At 42.0% G+C, this 17993-nt stretch overlaps 7 protein-coding genes across 12 annotated transcripts in view; 3 read left to right on the top strand and 4 right to left on the bottom strand.

Annotated features, from left to right (window-relative positions):
* Positions 1–5735, top strand: part of RB195_025106 (uncharacterized protein) — a gene marked incomplete at both ends in the record, with an annotated part of 22132 nt that extends 16397 nt beyond the window's left edge. For 2 of the 3 annotated variants that reach the window (XM_064213119.1, XM_064213120.1), the window contains 6 exons: positions 1135–1217; positions 1277–1427; positions 1564–1735; positions 2273–2395; positions 2636–2777; positions 2837–2999. In XM_064213119.1, coding sequence (XP_064069000.1) covers positions 1135–1217; positions 1277–1427; positions 1564–1735; positions 2273–2395; positions 2636–2777; positions 2837–2999 — 834 coding nt within the window. Of the gene's footprint in view, positions 1–1134; positions 1218–1276; positions 1428–1563; positions 1736–2272; positions 2396–2635; positions 2778–2836; positions 3000–5652 lie in introns of those variants that run through there. The other variant, XM_064213118.1, reaches the window with a different exon arrangement.
* A 23-nt stretch (positions 5736–5758) lies between these two features.
* Positions 5759–7207, bottom strand: RB195_025104 (uncharacterized protein; the record flags this gene model as incomplete). 3 transcript variants are annotated; one of them, XM_064213116.1, is made up of 4 exons in its annotated part: positions 5759–6205; positions 6346–6538; positions 6692–7074; positions 7139–7207. In XM_064213116.1, the coding sequence occupies 4 exons, from the start codon at positions 7205–7207 to the stop codon at positions 5759–5761; spliced, it is 1092 nt and encodes a 363-aa protein (XP_064068995.1). The 3 variants fall into 3 exon arrangements, with proteins under 3 accessions (XP_064068995.1, XP_064068998.1, XP_064068996.1); XM_064213115.1 differs by lacking the exons at positions 6346–6538; positions 6692–7074; positions 7139–7207 and having other exon boundaries at positions 5759–6133; XM_064213114.1 differs by lacking the exons at positions 5759–6205; positions 6346–6538; positions 7139–7207 and having other exon boundaries at positions 6688–7095.
* On the bottom strand, positions 6259–6531 carry RB195_025105 (uncharacterized protein; the record flags this gene model as incomplete). The annotated part of the gene is made up of 1 exon (XM_064213117.1): positions 6259–6531. One exon carries the CDS (start codon positions 6529–6531, stop codon positions 6259–6261), a length of 273 nt encoding a protein of 90 aa, XP_064068997.1.
* Positions 7208–7242: 35 nt separating the features above from the next.
* On the bottom strand, positions 7243–7746 carry RB195_025103 (uncharacterized protein; the record flags this gene model as incomplete). The annotated part of the gene is made up of 1 exon (XM_064213113.1): positions 7243–7746. One exon carries the CDS (start codon positions 7744–7746, stop codon positions 7243–7245), a length of 504 nt encoding a protein of 167 aa, XP_064068994.1.
* Positions 7747–11547: 3801 nt separating this feature from the next.
* On the top strand, positions 11548–14139 carry RB195_025101 (uncharacterized protein; the record flags this gene model as incomplete). Of its 2 annotated transcripts, XM_064213110.1 has the most annotated exons (3): positions 11548–11685; positions 12254–12368; positions 14087–14139. In XM_064213110.1, 3 exons carry the CDS (start codon positions 11548–11550, stop codon positions 14137–14139), a joined length of 306 nt encoding a protein of 101 aa, XP_064068991.1. The 2 variants fall into 2 exon arrangements, with proteins under 2 accessions (XP_064068991.1, XP_064068993.1); XM_064213111.1 differs by lacking the exon at positions 14087–14139 and having other exon boundaries at positions 11548–11732; positions 12214–12463.
* RB195_025102 (uncharacterized protein) lies at positions 12826–13089 on the top strand (the record flags this gene model as incomplete). Its single annotated transcript, XM_064213112.1, has 1 exon — positions 12826–13089. One exon carries the CDS (start codon positions 12826–12828, stop codon positions 13087–13089), a length of 264 nt encoding a protein of 87 aa, XP_064068992.1.
* Positions 14140–14405: 266 nt separating the features above from the next.
* RB195_025100 (uncharacterized protein) lies at positions 14406–17092 on the bottom strand (the record flags this gene model as incomplete). The annotated part of the gene is made up of 2 exons (XM_064213109.1): positions 14406–14532; positions 16977–17092. The coding sequence occupies 2 exons, from the start codon at positions 17090–17092 to the stop codon at positions 14406–14408; spliced, it is 243 nt and encodes an 80-aa protein (XP_064068990.1).
* Between the last annotated feature and the right edge of the window lie 901 nt (positions 17093–17993).

Raw genomic sequence — 17993 nt, 5'->3', positions numbered from 1 at the left:
GCAATGCATTGCAAGCATGCAAGCATTGCATGTATTGCAAGCAAGCTTGTATTGAAATAAAATTTGACATGCGCTCTGTATGAACGTTATATCTATGTAAAAGTTTGAAAAGGTAAAATGTAGAAAGGAGTTTAAAGAATGTATACAAAATAATAAGAACATAAAGTTGTAGTACGTATAGCTGCTGCAGTTGTAAATTGAACAAGAATTCGTTGAATAACATCGTGGCAAACGCATATTTATGCGCTGCGAGTTTATATAGAAGAGTTAGGAGGTGAAATGTGTGGAATTATGAGATGTCTGAAAATACATGCATGCTATTCTTTTCCCCGCAACATCTCTTTAAGATAATCATTACTTATGTGAAGTTACATTTGATAGAAGGATCTATTTCTCTCTTATTTCCAATAATATGCGCTTAGTTTACTAAATCCGAACACCAAAACACCAGAATTTTCTACACATCAGAATTTGCTGCGTCAATTCGTTTTTCACTTCTCTCCCCTCAAAATTTGCAGTATCCACCGCTTTGTCGCGGCGCGAACATCGCGCACGGCGTTGATTGGAGAGCAACAGGTAGGCGGGGTATAGATGATCTCAGGCGGTCGTGGAGAATGTCTAGCTGGTGGAGTGGCAGACGTGATTACGTGGAGGCGCGCGGCGCTGAAGGGAGGTCAGAAGCGGTCAGCCGGTTTCACGGGTACTTCTTGTCCCGTACTCCCTCGCAGTTGGGCTCAAAGAGCCCATGCTTGGAGCATACGCCTCCATAAACTATTACAAAGAGGACTCTATCCACTACGAGACACCGAAGTGCACCCAGCAGCGTGGATGTGAACCACCAGTAAGCGTGGCGAAGTGGAAGCAGCTCTCCTCGTGTGCTTCGAGCGTGGGCTCTTATGAGACCAGCTGCGAGAAAGCTCCGCTTCCGATGTTGGAGAGCGTTGTCCGTAAACGGAATATTACAATATCGATTAACTTGCATACAGAGCATATCACTTACATCTCTTACACTATTAAAGCATCTTCACAAAATCCTGCAATGAATGTGCTATTTAATGAGCAACTTCCACTACTTAAAATGCTTCAAATTTTTTCTTAGTTCTTTCCGTGAAAAGAAGCAGAATTTTGTTTCAGAATGGCAAGCGAGACTTTTTGACTTTATTTAACCAGCTGAAAGAACAGTACATGGCACTTTCCGACAAGCAGCGGAAACTTCGGTGCGCTATCCTTACCGTTTGTTTGTTGTTGTAGATATGCTATGATTCGGTATATGCAGGGAACGTCTTATGGAAGCAAATCAAGGTGCCTATGAAGTGGAGTTGAGTCGGACATCTAAGCTAGCTATTATAAACGCATGGGAGAAGCATAACGAAGCTGATAAAGCTGTAGAAAGTATAAACCGGTTGAAGAGGGACGTTGCTGAATTGGTACGTCAGAACTGTGAAAAGCAATGATCCTATTGGCAAACGCTTGGTTCAGTTTATCTGTAGTAGCAAATCTAGTTGAACAAATTTTCCTTCACGTTCATTCATTGCTACTCACATTGGTGTAATGAATGTTTAGGATAAACGTCTCAATGGAATGGTCGATGTTCGGCAGAAGCTTGAAAAAGCGCTTCGCAAAGGGCAGGAAACCGCGAAGAAGGTCGAGACGAGATTGCGATCGTTGGCACAATCCAAAGAACAAAAGGAATTAATTGATCTTGTTGTACGAATAGATACCATGCAAGCCGAAAGTCAGTTCCAATTCCAAACAAAATATTGAGTTGAGGATTAAGGTGTGAAGCTATTTTAGAGTGGAAGACGCACATAGAAGCAGATACCATTTCTGAAATGTTGCATATCACTCTAATTCTACAAGAGGAAAAAATTTTCCTCAGCCCGAAAGAATTTTCTCAACTGAACTATTGAATAGGCCAGTGTGTGGTCCGTTTCGAGTCTTAAAGTTCCCAATTTTGAAGCGCAAAGACATAAGGCAAGCGCTGTCTTCAAGGATTGCTCCTCCATATACAGCAGCAATCTCATCTCCTGTGGCCTTATTGTCTCGATTAAATGGAAAAAGGTGGTGTTGAAAGTGCTCCGTTTTATCCACTTGGCTGCGTTTTAATACCCTGAAAAAAAAACAATAGGAATGGAATTTGAAAACAAGAATGACAAAGTCCCATAGTCAGTAATTTCCTCTCGGATACATATAACATTTTATTTCTTTAAGATCTTATTATTATGATTTTTTATTTCTATGCGATTTTTTCAAATCAAAAAAGCTACTTCAGGGATTTCTGCAGTCAACGATCTCGCAATACAGTCCATGATCATGCAAAGAACGGACAATTCTATTTCCAAACTGAGCAGATATGAAACGATTGCTGAAAGGTTGATTGAAGGCGATCTAGACGGTGCGCTCGACTGCACAGCTAAAGTTATTTGAATGTCTGAATTTGAATGTTAACCACACGCGTAACGTAATCCTTTGTGCTGGGCTTCCCTGAAATCTCCTTACTGAGCTACATGCTTACCTTAGAAGCAAAATCAAGCTTTTTGGCCCATGTTTGCGCCTGCGGCTTGCGCGCGCTGTTAGTGGTGACTATAACAATAACACCGGCAGCAAAAAATGGCAATAATTTCATTATACTCAGATAAAAACCGCGAACAGCTTGAACAGGAATATAGAATTGTGAAGAACCAATTCCACTACTACCTGATACCACTGAAGAACATCCAGACAGTTGTTTCATGGAATTCACTGCTTTTGCCGAAGCTGAACTCGTCCCCTCCAACGTAATTTTGTTATGAATTTGATAAAGATTTGGAGTGTTGAGGCTGAATTGGGCATTCAGATCCGAAGAAGCACAAGGAACGGAAAGTCGACGAGTGAAGAAACGAGAATTAGTGCGGCTTCCTTTTATCGCAAAAGGCCAAGAAATCGAAAAAAACTGTGAAACAGACTTACACGACGACAGAAGTAGGATTGCAGATTTTTCTTGTAAAAATATGGTATAAGCTCAAGCTACTGAATGAAAATACAAATAAACAACAAGTGAACGGAAGGTTACGATTGATCTTTTCACTTATTAGCGTCCTTACTTCCAAATAAACTACCTCGTATTCCATTTTATGGCTCCGTATTCCGAAATACCGAAAATAGTGCGCTCTTCGAAGAATTGTTACAGAGTCGGTAGAAGCTTCGAATCCTACTTTTTTCTTAGCGCGGGTTCTTCGCTCGTGGATATGCTAGATGGGACCAATGAACGAAAACTTATGAACTTATGACCTTTGACTACATAAACTAATGAACTTCGGCATTGTCTCCGGTGGAGACTTTGCCATTTTGCTATGCTTCAACAACAAAGTGCGATAGCAGTTCTATACATGCTATAAGAGAAGTTTCGGCATGCTGATAACTGAAACGTATGGTGGCTCGGAGATGCACTGAAGTATGGAGCAAAAGGTAATGGTTGTAGTCAACAGAGTCGTGGGCGGGTAGAAGTCCTAAGGTGGTGTAACCCGGAAAGGACTGCCAGGATCCTGAGGAACTGACATTGGGCTAAGCTACTTAGTGAAGGCTTAGGCCATCCGAACCCATATGGACGCGTTTCCTGCACTGACGCCCCCACCCCGCGCCTTTGAGGGCCTCGGGGCTGTCATCTCGATCTCGATCCCACTGCCCGTCTGAGCGGGGTACTTTGGACCCTGCCTATCATGATCATGCTATATAACAACGCGCTTAGTCCGTCCTGTGTGTGTTTGTCACGAAAATACTCCATAATTATGCAAAACTCTGCACCGGTGATGTGCCGAACCATAGCCATGCAACTGATAGGCGAGCACTCTACCACTGGACCACTACCAGGACTGTGTGCTATCTATGTTGATCTTCATAAGGCATGTTTGTTTCTGTCATATGTTAGTGAGGGTAGATAAGCTTCTATGTGAATGTATACTTCGTGAACGTGAATGTCAGTCACGAAATTCCAAAAAGAGAAGGAGACGGGTGCCACGGTGTCGGATTAGTGCGCCAGTGCCAGAAAGCTATAGGGTGGGGTGAGATGGATCCCACTGCGTTGGGTTGGTGCACGAGACCCACGAAGCGGTAGAATTCGCATATCTATTTCCCAGTATGTTTCCCTGAGGTTACCAACATCCTTTCTAACACTAACATTAACATCCATGCTGAGAGAAATAAAAAGAGGAACTCATACTTTAAATGTTTCCAATATCTGGAAGTTTTAAAGAAATATAGATGTATAATCAAGTCTGAATGTTCTCCAAATGTAGCACTGACGCATTTAGGACGAAAACTATGAAATCTTTCATTTTTGAATTCTGCCTAAATGTTCGAGGGAAAAATTGAAGAAGGCATTGGTAGGAAAATCCTAAATTTACAGAAAGTGTCACTACTGTTAATTTTTAATGATCGGTATGAGTCTGGTATATAATAACGATCTTAGTCCGTATGTGTGTGTTTGTTTGTTGTTTCTCTGTGTGCAAAAAGGCGGCGCGATGGGTCCCACCGGGTCGGGTTGGTACGTCGACGCCACAAAGCTATAAAATGGGATGCGACGGGTCCTACGCCGTCGAATTGGTGCCTAGCATCGTGTGCAAATTCGTGTGGATGTCGCAAAAAGTAAATGAGACGTTGCCAACCGTTTCCATGCCCGTTTTGCGTTTCACCTCTGTAACTCTCTTTATTTCCTTGCACGTTTGCATCAAGTTGATAACATTCCTTCTCAAGAAAGTGGAAACATCCGTGCAAACGGCTCGTACGGATTTCAGGTGGAGTATTCGTATACGGGATAGTAGATTATGAAGAGGAGGGTGATTCCGTCCATTTATTCCTAATTGCCGTAAAAAACGGCCCACTTCAGATTCGTGGGGTGATGCCTTTAAGTAGCAGCCAACAGTTTACATGATCTCGCCTGGAGCATTATCTTTATCAATACGATGATGTTGTTCACGTCATTTTACGCTGAAACATCATTCATTGTTGGAAAACAAAAATAAGACAACAACCCATGACTTACTTTATTTAATCGGTGGGCTGATGTCATAGCCTGACGCGATTACCCGCATCTTCCCCGAGGTGCGCTGTCCTTGAACATAGTTCTGGCCTACCTTCTCGATCTTCTGCGAGATCTTCCACAGAATCAATCCATTCGTCGCTATTCTATATTCTGCGAAACCTTACGTCTCGCCTGAACTGCCTATCCACGCCGAGTGTCCTCAGGTCCTCTTTCATCACCTCAGTCCAAAAATTCCGTTTTCGGCCAGGTGGCTTCCTCCAGCTTGAAATCGAGAGACTTCTCAGAACTCCTTGAACAAGGCAATCTGCCGGTCTCCCTAATATATGACCAAAAAAGCGAAGGCGATTTACTTTAGCCACTTTCGATGGTAGTGAAAGATGTTGATATCTTCCACGTGTCATCCACGGGTACACCACATCATTTTACCCGTAAAGAATCTTCATTGTGGCATACCCTAGGGCAAAAGTAACCAAGTAGCCATCTAAGCAGCTTTCGTTGCGTGCAATCAAGCCTCTCCATCACCGTAGATAGTGCTGCCCAAGTTTGTACATCATGATGGGACGAATTGCGGATAGGTAGACTTGCAGCTTGACTTCTTTGGTGATGGGGTCGACCAGAGGCATTTTGTTAAGGAGTTAAATGCAGAAGTGGCCTTAACGCATCTTTGCTGAACCTCTCTCTCGTAGCTGCCATTATTCTTCAGCGTACAGCCTAGGTAACAGAACTCATCGACGAGTTCTATCGGTTGTCCGTTAACCCTGATTCCCGTTCGAGGTCTCGAGGAGATCCACACTTGCTTGCATTCATGCGAAGACGTAGTCCATAGGCTGCAGCCAGCTTCGATACAAGGTTGACAACATGTTGAAGTTTCGTACCGCTTTTCGCGAATATAACAACATCGTCAGAGTATTCGATATCGGTCAAGGGGCGTCCTGACGGTGCTAGAATGATATAGGTAGGACACTGATCTACTGTTCTTCGCATAATGTCGTCGATGGCGAAATTGAACAAGAAGAGTCCTGCCACTGCCCCTTTTCTTACTCCAGTTACCACCTCAAACTGTGTTGTACATCCGGCTGGTGTTCGAACTGCAGCAGTTGTTCGTTGATTCATGTCATCAAGACCAGAATAATCCGCTCCAAAATCTTGTGCATAACACGCAGCAAGGAGATTCCTCGATAACTCCTAGGGTCCGTGACGGATAACTTCTTGTGGAGAGGAATTATGATAGCGGGTCTCTACGAGTCAGGTATCCTTTCGTCTATCAGTATTGAACGGATGATCTTTGTCATCTCACGAATCCCAGATGTAATACAGAGCAGAACCTCCTCGAACTCGGTCGGAGGTTCCTCGTTAACCACATATGTCGGCCTATGAACGTGCTCGAGTTCAGGAGCTGACGGTGCTAGCCGGTTCAGCAAGGTCTTGAAGTGTTCCCTCCAAATTGGAAGGGTTGCTTCACCAACAGCTACTCCATTGGCAGTGTTGAGGATAGGAGAACATCTTTCCATTTTGCCGCTATACTGTTTTAGTAGAGCATAAGCTTTCTAAGGTTCCTGTCCTCCCACGCCTTCTCGAACTCCATCGTTCTTCACGTCCACTCGTTATCACGGTCTTCTTGCAGCTGACGACGCAGCTTCCTTCTAAGACGCTTTTCCTGGTTGAAGTCACCAGTGCTGCGCGACAGATACAGAATTGTACGCGGATTTTGTTTCCGCAGATGCAAAGGCAAAATTCTTCCGCGGGAATAGAATCGGAAGCGTTTCCCTTGCAGCGTCCTGGATGCACTTTGTGAAGGAATCCGCATCGTTAAGCTTCCTGGTCCGTACTCCACCATGAGTAGACACACGGCGGAATTTCGTTCTGCATTCTTCGTCTTTCAGACTTGCCATGTCAATTTTCGGTTGAAGAGAAGCTCCTCGGTTTCTCTTGTGGAACTGTATCTTGAAGCTGAGAAGAACTGGACGGTGGTCAGAGTCGATCGCGATGTCCCATACAACTCTAGATTTTCGGATACCTGACTGAGGAATGCTGCTCGCCAGAACGTAGTCGGGCTGAAGTTTAAGAGTCTTCATCTTCCGCTTGCGCTGCTCTTCAGGCGTTGAAAGGGACCCCTACCACGTGAGCTGATGGCATCGATGATTCCTCTATAACGTAGAAGTGATGATGAGGCCCGTCTGTTAGCATAAGTCGACCAGACGGTCACCGTTGTCCGATGTGGGCTACGCTGGATAATAACATTTTCCTAGCACATCGGATTGCTGTTCGAGTCCCTTCTTCGCATTTCCGACATCGATTTCGACAATGACCACCTGCTGGGTTGGTATTGTAGACATCAACACATTGAGCTCATCATAGAAGGCGTCCTTGCTGTTGTCGTCAGCGGTTTCCGTAGGTGCGTGAACACTTACCATCCAGAGTTTACGTCCTCTGCGATCCCGCAGTCGTAGAAAGGCGCATCTAGACGACGTTGAGCCAAATTCCTCCACCAGGTTCTTGTAATCGTTCCTTACAGCTATCGCGCAGCCACCTACTTTGTTCTCATCAGCATCGTCGCAGTATATGGTGTAATTTTCGATGCTGATGACGGGCAGATCTCTCATGCGTGTTTCCTGCTGTGCAGCAAAAGGCACACAGATATCGCAGAAGCCTAGACAGGACGGCTTATTGGAGTTCACTCGGCAGTTCAACGTGACGAAACGAATGGTTGTTGCCAAAGATTCCATGCTCCCTTCAGGCAGTTGACCTTTAAGGTTATGGGCTTTGGCAGTGTGCTGGACGACAGCACCTTTTTGCAATGTATGGGAAGCTTTCGCCAAATAACGGTGCGGGTTATATAGCTCGTACGTTCTCCAACGCGTACACTCGAACGCCTGATTGCGTTTAGTTAAAGCAGGGCCACCACGTGCAGGTAGCAATCAGACTCGGCCCCATGTATATATATATATATATATATATACATATATATGTACATGTATATATATACATATACATATACATATACATATATATGTATATATACATATATATATATATATATATATATATATATATATATATATATATATATATATATATATATATAAACTCCATACAAATCCAGCAGTCAGACGTTTCAGCTTTTAACTTATAGGGTTGGCAAAATGAATCCTTTCAAAGTAAAAGAGTGAAGCTCTATCCGACAAGATATTTTTTTCTTCTTCAGCGTTTATCACGTGTAGTGGCGTATTTCTTGTTAGATGATGCCATTTCGTCCGGTTCTGTGCTTGGTCAGTGTTGATGCCAGCTAGGGCAATGTCAGTTTGAACCTCAGAAAACCAGCGCTGTTTTAGCCTTCCGTTTTTCTCTTTTCGGGTACATCTAATTCTATGTCTAATCCTATCACGGAGAGTCACAGTTGTCACTCTGTTATAGACGACAGTAACATCAGAGGCGAGTTTCACGCATTTTCCCGACTATGAGACCAACACCTTTTCTGTACCGGATATCTTTGTTTAAAGTGTGGTCGAGGAGAGTGACACCAATCGTTCAGGTAACACCTTCATTTCCATCTCATCGGGACGACGTTCCACAACTCTGGATGCAGACCTGAATTCGGGGCCATAGATCGTTACAGGTCGAATGGCGGAATTCTTTATATCCTTGAATAGAGACGGTCAGGCATCCTCTTGTCACAGGGCTGCACTTGAGTCACCACTTCAGCCATGTAGTGCTTAAATGGGCGGTTACCTTCCAGTGGCTGCCGTGGATGTAATAGTATTTGAATTGAAGTATTTTATAGCGGTCATCGGAACGTCCATCCCATCAGTGTTCAGGGTACCAGTCTCGTCTATGTCAGCTGTTATCCACGCCCCACTTCAGCTTGCTGCTGCATTTCTTCTTCGCTTTGTGACGTCAGCATGACGTCATCGGCGCAGTGTAGCATACATAACGCAGGCTTCATTAGGTCGCTCGTCATGGCATCTATGAAGATTATGAAGAGAAGCAAAGAGAGGACTGAGAACTGATGTTGGCCGTCGGATATGTAGAATTCTTCTGACTTTCTCGCAGCCGCTTGCACTTGAGGTAAATATGCTTCCTCTTGATGATTTAGCTCGCACTGTTTGACTTTATTCTAAGAGATTTTTGCGCAGACTTTTACTTTTTATTCTACTTCATGATTATACGCTCAACAATTTTGTCAACGAATTTAAACATTGACAACAACAAGATATAGACCATGAACTACGTGGAAGCATGCAAGTTCACAATGAAAGATGTAGAGAGATAAGTCGAAATAGAAAGGTTTAAACCAGAAACAATGGCATCAGAGATCTCAGAAGTTTTCCCTGAACTCGTAGCAAATTTGGGAGGGCTTTTTTATTTTACAAATACAAGAACAAGAAGAAAAGAGGAGAAGCAAAACTGTTTTCACTTTTTTTGCGCGAAATAGTGAATGTCATTAAACTTGCTAGCTAAGGAACGACTTTTTTCAGACAAGTGGGTTATTTCTCTACCACCTTCCCCACTTACCTGCTCCACTTCTTTTTGTTCTTCGCGTGAAACATTGATTCCCGTTTTGTGTGAGCAGAGCACATGCTCTAGGAAGGAGAGAAGAACACAGGGAAGATCCACGCAAAAAAAAAAAAACGCTTCGACAATTATTAAAACTAGATATACATGGAAAAAAACTCATGTGAAAACTTAGATACAATATAAGTAATATCATGCTATATAATAACGCGCTTGGTCCTTGTGTGTGTGTGTGTGTGTGTGTGTTTGTGTGTGTGTGTGTGTGTGAGACACACACACTCATGCTTTCTCTGGCGTTCGCTCCTGTTTACTGACTAATGAAAATTAATAGTAGTGTATTATTCTCTGAAATTAGATTTGTGTTGTTCTAACAACGCTTTCTTCCTCTTTTCCTGTTTTTATTATAAATAAAGGCGAAAGGTTTCATGGCTTTCTTTCTAAACGCGTCACTTCTACACCTGGAGAACATTCAAACTTCGGCTTCAAACACTCCTTCGATCCCAATATAATGTAGACACAATTTGAAAGTATCACTCGAAGTATGGGTTTTTCTCCTGTTTTTTCCTAACAGAATATCCCAGGATTATGTTTTAACATGAAATGAAGTGGGCGACAACTTACTGGTGAAGACAACGTTCCACGTCAGATTACATAAACAGCTTGCTACTATTTACACAGCCGCTTGCATGCGTGTTTCCACTTTCTGAGGAAGTGGTGTTACCATCCCGAGGGAAACGTGCAAAGAAGTGGACGCGGGGAGATGTCGTAATGTTAAAATGCAACACGGGCAGTGGTCACGGATATGGAACGGTTGCAACGTCGCATTTACCTTTTACAACTTCCACACAGGCTTACTTAACTAACTTACCACGTGCACATGCACATACACATACACAATACTTCAAGTAATACTCTTGAATTGTGTCTATATTATGTGGGCATCAAAAGAGTGTTTTAAGCTGAAGTTTGAATGTTCTCCAGATCTAGAATGACGCGTTTAAAAAGAAAACTGAAATCTTCCGTCTAAATTTACTTGGAAAAGAACAAGTCGTTGTTAGAAAAACAGCATCCTAGTTTTACAGAAAATGCCACTTCTGCTAATTCTCGTTAATCAGTGAAGGCGAGGGAAGCGAACACCATAGAATGTCTAAAGTCCGGCTTTAGTCAAGCCAATGGTTGTGCAATACAACAATAATAATAGATGGCTTATCCTTAAAGCACAATACTACAATGCGGACCTGGTCATAGTTAGCAACAGCTACATACAATGCAGTGCAAAGAATGCGGCGAGATAATATACAATGCAAAAATTATACGGTTACGTGGATACATTGCGCTCGGGTGGGACCGCCACCCTAAATGGTTATATGGTACAACGAATGCTCTTCCTGAGACGCAAAGACGAAGAGTACCCAGACGGCTTATTTCTAAATTGCATAGAAACACTATTCAAATTTGAGCGCGAATTGAAATTTAAAGCGAACAATGTATAACAGAATTCAACAGGAGCGCATGCAGTGGGAGTGCGAAATAGATCCGAATTCGGAGTGCTGAGTGCGCCATCACACACTAGCCGGCCGTAGAAACGATTCAATAGGAAGAGACCGGCTGCGACAATCTGTGCCCGTCCACGACTAGAAACGTTGGGGACGGGCACGACTTTCGTTCGCAAAAATGAAGTTGCAGTTATTTCAGTTGTTCTTATCAAGAATTTTCGGAACCTCTGGATCAACGCGGGTGCGCGTAAAAAGGCTCCTGTAGATTTTCGAGCATCCCTGCAATCATGGCTTGCTTGATCAATTAGCGGTAAAGTGTATCCTAAAGACATTCACCATCGCTGCTACCTGAATAGCTGACTCTGTTTACCTAATCCTGTTCATACGATACATCACCGGTTATTATATAATTAAGGAGCCGTATGTTAAGTTGTTTTGGAGAATCAGACACATCCGATGGAATTTTTGGTGAAGATTTTGAGAATTATTGCGATGTGAGGTGATCTCAAATTTGTAACCATGCCTGTACAGACTATATTCGTCGCTTACGCTCCAACATCAAGCTACGAAGAAGTCGAAGCTTTCTATATGGACCTGGAGAAGTTCTACCAAGAAGATCATGCCTTCTACATAATAATTGGCGATTTCAACGCCAAGGTTGACCCAAGATGGTGTGGTCTCTTCATTATGGTACCCACTACCGGGTGACTCCCACATCCAGCGTAGAGAGGAGGGCTTCTGGAACTGCGAGTTCTCATGGATGGTCTTAGTCGTCATGATAAACTCGGAGAGCCCCTCCCCCTGTTCATTCCATTGTAAGCAGTTGGTCCCGCCCATGGGAACTCGCAGTTCCAGAAGCCCTCCTCTCTACACGGTACAGTCACACGGTGGAGGGTACCGTAATGAAATAGACCACATCATCGTTAATAAAAGGTTCTTCCTGACGGACGTCACTGTTGTGCCAAAGTTCTAAACGGGATCGGACCATCGCCTCCTTCGAGGAAGATTTTCCTTCATCAGGAGAGAAGAGAAAGCCGCCAAGTTCAGAGAGCGAAATCCCAAAACTTTCATTAACTGGGATCTCTCCGCTACGCTAGCCGGCTTTTGGGAATATTCCGCAATGGACAACATCGGCGAGGAATAAGACAGGTCATGCGAGCAAGCAGGGTTTCGAAAAGGATTCAGCACAATTGACCACATTCTCACTGTTTCGAAACTCATCGAGGTATCACGAGAGTACAAGATGTCGCTCTGTCTCACCTTCATCGACTTGAAGAAGGCCTTCAATTCAATTGAGACGGAAGCAGTCATGGAAACCTTGGACAACCAAGGCGTCCCTAGTCAGTACATAAAGGTACTTCGAGGCTTGTACAGCAACTTCACGACCGCAATTTCGCCATTCTACAAGAATATCATCATTGACATTATCATATAGGGCGGGTGTAGTGTAGCGGTTAGAAGTTCCGCTTCCTGCACGATCGATCGGAGATTCGAATCCTCCCTAGTGCTCACCAAGCCTTTCATCCCTCCAGGGTCGATAAATTGGTACCAGACTTGTCTGGGAGGATAAAAACACTGACTTGACACGTCGGCTAGCCCTCGCTAGTCATTGTATAAGCCAGTTACACGTTCGTGAACCTCAAACGATTCTGAATTGAAGTGAACGTGGGGGCGCATCTTAAGCGGATTGATGAACGCTAGACACTTTATCCTTTATCCTTATCATCGTTGACGTGAACAGGGGATCCGACAGAGTGATACAATCTTTGGAATGAAAGAAAGCTGGAATGGGACAACATGGGAGTGATGGTTGATGGTCGGCAGCTACACCATTTGCGCTTTACTGATGACATCGTACTGATAACACCTAGCAGCAGCCAAGCGGGAATGCTGACCGAATTCGACGAAACATGTAGATGCATCGGTCTTAAGCTGACCCGATGGTCAGATTTCTTCACGAACTCCTTCAAAGAAAATTATGATGCTCTTCGTGTTCCACGCGACAAGAGGAACCACTGGATGACTTTGGCACCCGATCGGAACAAATGGAAGAATAACTAGCGCCTGGTCGACCAGTTCGAAGATCAGCGGGGGTCAAGGTGAACAAGGTGAATCTTCCATGTAAGTTGGTGAGATGGCGCTGTAAAAATTTGGCCTAGCTGTCTTTTTGTTGAAACGGTTAGGAATCAATTCCTGATTCATTTGACGCTGAGATATTAAAAGAGAGCACCTCTTATCTAACAGTGATGAGTTTTCATATCATCACTCAAAAAAGCATTTTCGATGCGATTTTGGTGTTGAGTAACGACCCTCACTGTAAGTTTCAGGCAATATGATTTCGAACGGCTGCAGACAAGACCTTACCTATATTTGAGCAAAAATTTTCTCCTTAGAACTTCCCTAATTTTTTGGAACATAGTTAAGAAAAGTTCTAAGTATTTCTTATTCCCTTTCTGTTTGAAGCATTCTCAACTAGCTTTTGAGAGAACCAGAACACTTAGAGAGATCAGAATCAAAAAAAAAAATCAAAATAAGAAAACAAAAATCAAAAAGAACAAAGAAATTGTGATGAGGTTTACAGTGTCGTTTCGACATTAAGGAACTGCAACATCATTTTTGTCGTTTATCATCAGTTGATCATCTCTGTCCAGGATGACTACCGTTCCCGTACTCAGCTTATGCGAATCCCTTTTCCTTTTCCTATAGATCGAAAGGAGCGCATATAGTAACAATTAATAAAGTGGTAAAATCGATGTATGCTGACGAATGTAGTAAATCCACGTGAAAACTCCATTAGAAAGGCTCCAGTGATTCAAAAAGGAACTGTGCTACAGTCAATAGATCGATAAACTAGACTTTTGAGCTTACGCAGAGCTTACGCAAGCGACTAGGCAGAATTGTTCGCTACCTAGGAAATAGAATTTACATGGCCATCAGAAAGAACTTATTTATTTGGCTTTTCTTGGGCTTCTAGTCGACTAGTCCACTGCGCTTCGTTTGATAAAACTTTCTGAGTTGAATGAGCCAGTTACAAGATAGTTGTATCCTTACAATTCAGGTGAACCAACTCCAGAATCGCCCTTCTTCATTCATTTACCTCCGCTTCATTGACGACCTCGGAAAAGTCGGTTCATATGATGTCCTTCTTCTCTTGCATGTAACACATACAATTTGTTATTTTTCTCTAAATTATATGTAATTATCTGTACTATTGATCTGACTTCTGTACGTAGATAACTCACGAGTTCAATGACTTTCGTAAGTTTGAAGTACGCCTGGATTTCCCCATGTTCACTCTTTTCTCATGAAATAGAGAATCTGATGTAGAGATCTGACGTTAACAAACATAGTAGGAGTGTTGTAAAAATCTAATTCGTTCATTTTCGATGTTGATGACAGTCAGCAACAGGCACTGGTAGTTCATGAGGTGACTGCCGAATCGGCTTCAGCTCATCTTTCCTTTCTATCCGTTCTACAGCTGCTGCTGCTTCTAAGTATGTGACCCTGTAAAAAAAAACTCATGCACGAGGTCAATCCTATGTGTTTGCTTTTACTGCACGTGACGTTCTCGAGAAGATTCTCTTAAATCTGCTTATTTTTACTATAGTTGAAGCGTAATCCACAGGCTATATAATGTTGAGAACTTGCTCGTATCTCGTGGAACAAATGTTACTACTCTCGGTCTACTTGAGATCGCCAAATGGACACCTTGATACAGCCAGAACGATATCGACTACTGTGGCTTTTTTGTCTTTCGATGATAAAGTTGAACAGAATGGATTTCTACACAGTCTGTTCTCTTGATCCAGCTTTCACTACTTTACTTCTATTTAGTTCTAATTACTGCTCGAATCTTGCATACTACAACTCTTTGCTTTCTTTATTATACGAGCAAAATGAGTGCATCGTATAAATAAGTATACTTATGTAGTTTAGGAGAAGTATTTGTGTTCTTCTTTAAGTGTGTGGAGTATTCAGCTTTTAGCAAATCCTGGCGAGAGTTTGTTGGTGTTTACCTCGAAATACATTGAAATTCTCGACGTGGTGTACAATGTGTTTTCCTTTTTTACTTTCTGTACCATGTATATATTTATTTTCATCCGATGAGGATTAAGGACGACTACACTTACTCTTCAGACAAACCAAGATAATGATGCATCTCTTTGATATGTTATTGTTCGGTGGTTCGCTTATACATTCTGTGTGAACGTTCTTGAGTATTCCCTTTGTGCTTGAGAAATGTAACACTGCGGAGAAAAGCTGCAGTCACCGAACGTTTGCTGTTCGGATTGTGTGTCGACCTCTATGAGTGTTCGCAGCTCTTTCCCTTAACCATTCTCACTTTGCATTCCGTAGTTCCGGAAAGCTGTCCTAATGACCACCCATCTGCTACAATTCAATCAACTACTTATTATTTCATGAACATTGATGCTTTTGCTTTTCTTTTTCTTGGAAGATCTTTTCAATCTTTCGAATTCTTTTCTACGCCAATCTTACCAATGCAAGGATTTGAAGAGTGGGGATCAAAAGAGAGGTGCAAATCCTGCACAAGCTACATGGTTGCTAATTCCCAAATGAGATGCAAAATGGACATTTACCTCCAAGCACCAAGTATGTAGTTGCGATGCAAAAGTTCTTTGCCTTTATTTAAGCCAAGTCAGCGGACCTATAGAAATAGGGGGCCAACATTGGGGTTCACCTTCAGAACTGCATCTTATGCCAAAAACACAGCATGGTAAAACAAAGTGAATTAGTAAGGTAATTAGTGCAAAGCCAAACAAACGATAAGAACGTTGCCTACAAATATGATTGAGGTCGTTGTCACCCTTGTGCGAGAATTATCATTTTTCGGGAGCTGTTAATCACATTGAAAAGGCATTTTCTTTCATTTGGTCGTCTTCCATTGAATAGTTGAAGCATCGAAGCTGATGCTAAATATTTTTAAATGGTGAAGTTTTTTGCGAGCTTGAAATAAGGGACCTTAGGCTAATACAAAACAAATTCGTTAATGAAACCAATAAATTTGGAACTCAGAAGAAAAAAGTTTCATTTGGTTGATCAGTAGAAGCTTTACGATTATCTTCCTAAGGCCCAGCTCAGATCTTGTGACAGGGAGTTGTTTCTCATTCAAACGTACTAACTATGCTCGTTAAGATACTCTATTAGAGTTCCTTAGAGTTTCCGGTTTTCTATTCTATCTAAATCACATAATAACATCTAAACAGATCTTTAGAATTCAAAATAAGATAGTTGTTGATTGAGCGTTAATCCGTACTCGCGCACAGTGCATTCGCGTCAAAACAACCTGGTACCTGGTGCAGTTGCGTAAGCTGGTGCGGTGGAACCAAGACCACTGAACAGGGCTCCAGAAATGAGTAGGAGTTCCGCACTGCTACTGCGACCGCGGCGGTCTCTGCAACTGCGCATGGTTTAGGTCCTTTTGTCCAGACTGTATATAGTACATGCGCTCGATAAAATCGTTGCGGTATCTTGTTTCGGAAGCTAGATTTAGAAACAAGATAAGCTATTTCCTTTGTATCAGTCTTCTCTTTAATATCTACTTTTATGGCTCTTTGCGAATGTTTTAGGCGATCGAATATGGAGAGCATGACATCTCGCATAGATATACCTTTTTTTCTGTAGACGGAGGAGAACCCTGTGCCCAATACAAGTCACACTCCGCACAACTACCGACAGTTTCAGCTGCTTGTAATGGAAGCGACATGCTAATCAAATTAATTATAACTATTATACAACCACAATATTGATACCGTGAGCCAATGAATTCATTAATGTAACAAATAATCCTGAAGATTTCCCCTTGTCGCCGTTCCACATAACAGTTCATGATGAAATCATTCAAATTGTCTATGCGCAATCCGATCCAGTCAAAGTTTCGCTTCCTCTGTTGTACAGTATCCCTAGCACCAGTAAGCATTAGAACTCACTTGATTGTCAACTCTTGGGCAAACGACATTACTAAATCGCACGCATTGATTACGGAGAGGACTGCAGTCCTCTGGCTTCTACTGGAATCACGTTGATTAGTTGGCCGCTGATCCATTCCTAGTAATCGGATCAGTCGATAATTGTTTGGGGCAGGATCAAGCGTGTAGTTAGGAAAAACTTTGCTAACAACCCCTTTAACATCTCTTTTTTTCTAATTTAGCCGCTCATATAGCAATAAAAAATAAAATATAGTAAATAGAATTAAAGAAATCATATAAACGCTTAATAAATGAGTTTAACTCATATAATATAAAAATAAATAAAATAAGTGAACATTAATAAGTAGTGCTGTAATAAATATCAATGTATAGTGCTTCAAGAAAAATAAAAATAAGTAATATGAACACGTTAGATAGCTCACTGCAAGGATTAGAAGTGTTTTCAAATTAAGTGTGTACATACGTACCCACTTAATTTGAAAACATGAGGAAGTTCTCATCGTGTATTCGACGGCACAATTTTTCTCTTTTAAAACATATTGCGGTTTTTCAAAAGTCTGATCTCCGCCATGATATAGATTTTTGCAAAACGAAAAAAAAAACCACTAAGGAAAACCCTTTGCCGCCAATGTATCTAAAGTTGTGTGGAGGTGATTTCAGCAATTAACAATGGCCCTGATTGAAAATGACTGCCGTTGAAATAAACATATATAACTTAGTGAACCATAACCTATAACCTAATTATCTTTTTTTGGGAAACATTTTTTTTAATGTTAGTTGAAAAGAAATTTAAAATTTTAGCAAAATTTTCCACTTTTCTCAACTAACATTTGAGAAAACGAAAAATCGTCAAAAAAGTGAAAACAAATTCTAGTAGTAAGCTTTCTATCTATAACACACATTTAACCGAATTAAATCTTGTAAACCATGAGCTGAAGTACTGAGCATTGTTCGAAGTCATACAGATTTTGAGCCACAGCCGAAAATCTGTAATTGCGCTTTCTTTTCTCGTTGCGA

This window comes from Necator americanus, chromosome X, assembly GCF_031761385.1.
Source record: "Necator americanus strain Aroian chromosome X, whole genome shotgun sequence".
Lineage (NCBI taxonomy): Eukaryota > Metazoa > Nematoda > Chromadorea > Rhabditida > Ancylostomatidae > Necator > Necator americanus.
This window is presented reverse-complemented; position numbering and strand designations above follow the sequence as displayed.